This window comes from Anopheles maculipalpis, chromosome 3RL (genome assembly GCF_943734695.1).
Source record: "Anopheles maculipalpis chromosome 3RL, idAnoMacuDA_375_x, whole genome shotgun sequence".
In the NCBI taxonomy this organism is placed as follows: Eukaryota; Metazoa; Arthropoda; class Insecta; order Diptera; family Culicidae; genus Anopheles; species Anopheles maculipalpis.
Genome location: NC_064872.1, coordinates 27,325,924 through 27,331,785, shown reverse-complemented (window position 1 = coordinate 27,331,785; position 5,862 = coordinate 27,325,924). Strand labels below are relative to the sequence as shown.

At 49.9% G+C, this 5,862-nt stretch overlaps 1 protein-coding gene across 1 annotated transcript; it reads right to left on the bottom strand.

Moving 5' to 3' along the window:
- Positions 1-1,926: 1,926 nt before the first annotated feature.
- LOC126563918 (uncharacterized) lies at positions 1,927-5,633 on the bottom strand. Its single transcript, XM_050220718.1, has one exon. The coding sequence runs from the start codon at positions 5,502-5,504 to the stop codon at positions 1,929-1,931; it is 3,576 nt and encodes a 1,191-aa protein (XP_050076675.1). The 5' UTR covers positions 5,505-5,633; the 3' UTR covers positions 1,927-1,928.
- Between the last annotated feature and the right edge of the window lie 229 nt (positions 5,634-5,862).

The window sequence follows — 5,862 nt, the reverse complement described above, 5'->3', positions numbered from 1 at the left end:
CACTCCGTGCTCCGGGTTACACATACAAACATACATCCAAACGCGCTTCTTTGCAACGTTTGTAACGCATTTATGCAGTTTTTCGTCGAAATTACTAACTCTTTGTGTGGGTGTTTTATGTCTCTTTTTATACATTTCGCCACATGCTTTACGGATCTGCTTTACGATCAGGAAAAGCGACATAAAAAAATAGTTCATAGTTCCCCTAAAAAAATGCGCATTTTCACCGTTTGCTCGTTCTAAGTCTTCTCGGGGTGCACTCTCCTATCGTTTTATTCCATAATAAAGTCGGGATTTTGCTCTTTTTACGTGCATGCGTACATTATCCGCTATCATTTCGTTGCTTTACAAATGCTTCATTCGCACACCGCCCTGCTCGCATTCATTCGCAGCCACTGCTCGTTATTAATCAACTTTCCATACTATCACGGGGATAAAGGGGATATTTCCGGTGTACGTGTAGTGTTATATTACCTGTTAAAAGTCTATTTTGCCTTGGATATAGATTTTTGCATTTAGTTGGTTGCGATATTTTCTACCTCCCTTTCATCCTTTCATCCTTTTTTACCTTTTTACTTCTTTCCGTTCATTTCAGACAGTTATTTATTGGCATTGAAGAGTTGATCAATCTCACCCGTATGCCAACCACTACGCACTACACACCATTCAGTGATGCTTTTTTACAAAAAGCCACTCAGCAAACGCGCGCGCACACAGAGACGTATTGACGGATGCATATGAAATTCAAATCAGGAGGAAAAACTCGCCTGTGATTGGTGATAGAGCATCTTCCTTAAGATTGGGAAAACCCGGATAAAGTGAAAGGAAAATCCGAGCAGAAATGGTTGGCAATACGTTACTTGAATTATTTAGAAGTTTAAAAGCGAACATAGAGGCAATCACACACACACAAGCGCGCACGCGACACACGGACGCCCATCACACAAACATTGCACACACACACAAGTGTCTACATCAAGACAGGCTGGCTGGGTAGCGGCTACATTTGACTCATACTCACTACCTCACAAACATTGCCGAAACCTACAGGCACCTCTAACAAACAACGTGAAAAAGCGTTCCTGTTTTATTTATCCCTTTTTTCCATCGATACAACTCTTTGTTGAAACGAATACTCCAGCGTATAGGTACGACGGCAACAACCTCACTTTATCGGTACAGTACGATCTCTAAACAAACAGTACTGTTTTATAATGCTAAAAAAAGGATTTCGTTATCCCTTTTTCCACCCTCCAGCATCCAAGCATTAACTCCTCAACACACCTCGTGTTTGATATACAAAAAAATTGATTATCTACACTACAATCCCTTTTTGTTTCGCGCTACATGCTGTATCTGAAGCATCTTCTGGCCGGAATAATGCATATACAAACAAACACACAAACACACTTTCCCAAACCGTGCCCCACACGCACAAATTTTGATTTATGTTTCCCGCTATCTTGCCAATATTTTCGTTGTATCGCATATTACTTCTTCTTCCGGTGGCCGACACCGGTTTGCTTCCGTTTATGCGTTGTGAAATTACGTGTCAGCCTCAAAACGGGGGGGATCAATTTGGATCTAAGTCTCTTAAAAAAACGCAACGGTATTCGTTTCATTTTGTTTCACGTGCTTCCACTGTACACCTAGGTAACGATTCATTTTCGAACTACACAAACACAACGACAGTCTAGTCTTGTTCTCTGTGGTAGGCACCGAATGGGTGGTGACCAAAGGACCTGTTGCAAGTTCGCCTCTCCACACTGGCAGGTGACTACGTTTACTAGAATCGGAGATACGGTGCACTGGTTACTTGTCCCAGTATCGACAGAGTAGATAGTACTGGATCACTAGACGTGATTGCACACCCGACAACATTGTTCTAACTACATTTTTTTTTGCTTTCGATACAACTTCACCCCATCTTAGGGTGATTGATCCGTATACCCAGTCGTCGTTACGAGTGGAATCACCCCCGAGTTCGTGCTGGACGAGCAAATGGGATAAACGTGCCGACAGGGCTGTGGAGAAGTCGGATTCGATAGGCCGGACTCGTGTATCGGCGATAGTGTTGGGCTACGGTTGCGAATAATATTCTTACGGCGGCTTCGCCTGTAGTTCATCGGCGGATGAACCGGACCTCGGACGGATGATCCCGACGTAGAGGACGGTGTGGTGATGTCTCCAATCAACTCCGGCAACTGTTCCACGCAACCCGCACCACCGCCTTTTAATCGTCGCCGAGCCGGCGGTGGCAAAACCGGCATCGTGATCGATGACGAAGACTCGGACGATCCACGCATCGTTGGCGAGCGAAGATGCACGGACGGAGATCCTGGTCCATCGGATGTCGAACCGGAAGGTGAAACAGCTGAAGCCGAGGAGGAAGAGGATGCTGCAGCAGCCGCAGCAGCTGCCGCTGCCAGTGCCGACGCACCAAACCCAGGTACCGTAAGCAGAGCGCTCGCAAACTCACTGGACGATAGTGGACGTACCTGGTTCTGCCGGATAGAGCTCCCACTGCCAATACCTCCAGAACTACCACTTCCCACTGCCGATACCGTCACACTGCTGCCACTAGTAGTGCCGGCAAGATTCGCACGACAGCGAGGTCTCCGGTAGCGATCAATCATACGCATCATGTGTCGCAAGCGGACCACCGGCCACGGACGGACGAGTCTCGCTCGGGGACGTTTCGGCACGGGGGAAACACTGGCCGGCGAAGTCGTACTTGCATCTCGTTCGTGCGCCAGCTCGTTCCCGTTGGCATCGGAGTTTAGAATTTCTATCGCAGAAGAAGAAGAAGAAGAAGATGAAGCAGAAGTGGACACCGTCGTGGCTGGTTCGATGACGGTCGTTTCATCCTCCTTCACAGCTCGAACGGCCATCGCACGGGAGCTACTACTAACACTAACGCTACTACAGTTATTGTTGGCACAGTTTTCATTACATGTCAGTTCTGGTGCGCCGTGTGAGTGACGCTCAATCGATGTCGTATGTTGCTGTTGCTGCTCCGTAACGTTCCTGATCGTCGGTAAGTCGGGTTGGGTCGCGGTATCAATCTGAGCACTCATTACGGTGCGACTGCCGGAAACGGACACCGTACCGGAGATGGTTCTCATATCAACCGGAATGTCCGGACTATCTGGCACGCTCGAGCAACAGTTCCATTTCCTTTTCCATCGGTGGTGCGACTTTACTGCGGCAAGGGATTCGCTCGCACAGCACAGCCGTCGTCCACCTTGCTGCTGGTGCTGTGGTTGCTGATGCTCCACTAGTGCAGGAACCTTATCGGAACCTCTCCGAAACGGATGCAAATCGTACGAGTGGAGAGGATGCCTCCGTGCTGTCGTTGCTGTCCCATCGGCTGACGGTTGCATCACAGGTTTCTGCATTTGGAAGCTGCAGCAAGAACAACGCTCCGTGTATTGGATGTATGCCTCCTCGGAAGTCGTTGTCGTTGTCGTCAACGTGGTCATGGTAGTGGCGAGCAGGGTGGCTGCCGTTGCAGCAGCAAGAAAATCGTTCCCATGATGATGATGCTGGCGGTGGTGATTGTTATTGTTAGTGGTCATGGTTGAGGAGGTGTGTGCTGCAGCCATCTGGCGACTGTACTGAGAACAGCAGTGAAACGTCCGCGTACCTTGGCAATTGCCGGAATTCTTCCCTTCGGAAGGATCCTCATGTGGATCATCTTCTAACATCGAACAGAGATAGAAGGTAGCCTTCTGATGGTGATGATGTTGCTGCTGCTGAAGATGTTGGTGCTGCGGTTCGTCCCCATTACCGTTCGTCGATGTCGTTACGGTGCTGGACGAGCTGGATGCAACGTTTGCTGTCACAGTCCGCAACCCAGCAGCTGTGATGTTGTTTCGGCATTCTGTGCTGCTACTATCACAGCAATGCAGTGTACGAGGTCTCACCCGGTTAAGATCGTTTAGCTGACCAGGGAGAATTATAGCGGGAGAATTTGGCATGCTAGAACTTCCTCGCCGACCCAGCAAAGACACTCCTGTCGGTGGACCGTTGATCGTAGCGGAAGTCTTTTGATTGATCGAGGAACAGATGTACACCTCGGGGAATTTGCGCGACCCTGCATGGGTACAGTTGGAGAAGAGCGAAAACTTTGATGGTGCATTTTCAACATCTCCACCGAGCTGCGGTGGTCCATTCGAAAGGTGTGCCCCATGTTCTCTACCATTTGCTCGGTTTTGTTGCGCACCCGCTGCCTGTCGATTGTTACGTATATACTCGTACGTTGTAAGACCCAGAAAAGAGATGTACACATGAAAGAAGCACAGATGCAACAGTAATCCCGCAGCTATAGCTGCCAAAATTCCGAGCGATGCAACAAATACCAGGAACACTGTGTGATGTAGTGCTATACCTTCGGCAGCAGCCGCAGCTACAGTAGCCGTTGTATTCGATTGCGTCGTCGTGTTCGTCGAACCGACCACAGTTCCGGAACTGTTCCCTGTATCTCCACCACCGAAAATTCCACCAACAGTCCCATTGAGTAGGATGTCCTGGGCAGAGGTGGTGAGGTTCTCAAACAACAGTCCACCTGCCGTGCTCGTATCGTCCGCTAGTGATGTCCCGACCGAACTGGTGCTAACAGTAGTCAGCTCAAGCTCAACACCCTCATCGGACGGTGTCTGATCACCAACGTCCAGCAGCCCGAACCATGCCAAATTAAGCCAACCAACCGGCTGCACATGGTACAGCACGATCTCGACGATGGCTGCGGCCAGGATGACCAGCGCCGCTATGACCGCACTCACCACACACATCAGAAAGGCGACATAGTTCCGTCCACCGACGCAATGGTTCAACCATTTGCAGTGATGGTCGAAGGTACCGACGCACTTGTTGCACACGCTGCAGTGTTTGGTACGGACGCTGGTCGTACGGATGTTGCACAGATGGCACCGACCGTTCTCGATCACGTGCGAATGCCGGGTACGATCGAACTCGGGCACCACGGTTTTGCTGGCCGGCCCTAAACGACGTAACTCTGGATCGGCTGGGTCAAGTAGCAGTGCGGTTAGATGGGTAGCAAGATGAAACACGTACAGCACGGTAAGAGCAATGTACAGTGGAGGTTGTAACGATGGTTCTAGTGCCGGGATTAACACACCGAACGTGGAGTAGCCAAACAGAACTAACGCAAACCAACCGAGAAGTTGCAGTGGATGCAACGGTAACTGGAGCCCGTGTATACGACGATCCTTCCGATACTCCGATGCACCAAGATTATCCTGCGAGGAGCAGAACCGATTGCGCGTTAGCTTACGCGCCCAATTGGTAAACTGTTCACGATGTCGCTGAAGAAAGGAAGTCGTCGCGGTGGTGAAAGAGTACGCTTTGCTGGTATTTTCTGGATCCGGTGCTGCGGCAATACGATTGCTTCTCCCGAAGTTCGTTCTGCTGATTCCTGGTTGTGGTGCTGGTCGGTGACTTTTGTGGGGCGTCGCACGCTCGACGATAGACTCTGTGAGCATGATACTCGGTCCAGGATCGGCGAAGGGTAGCAACGTCGTTAGGGGTACCGGACAAGGGCATCCTATCGCGTGCGTCGCCGGCCGAAGGTTTCATAAGATCCGTTACGTCGTGTGCTTGCTACGTGCAACTACGGGTTGGGGAGGGACATAAACGAAACGCCACACGCGACACTCTTCGGCACACTTTTGCCTGGCCTAGTGCAAATGTAAACAATCGATTCTAAACGCTCACAAAGAAAAACGATAAAATTCGTTTTTCGCCAGCTTTTTCAGCTTCTTGTAACACTATATCCAGCATCTTCACCGGCTTAGTTGAGTGACACTGTTTCACGTGCGAAAGCTTCCCAGTCAGGAGAAA

What these genes read in the sequence shown, in the direction of transcription:
- LOC126563918 (XM_050220718.1), bottom strand. Translation starts at nt 5,504, where the DNA reads ATGCTCACAGAGTCTATCGTCGAGCGTGCGACGCCCCACAAAAGTCAC.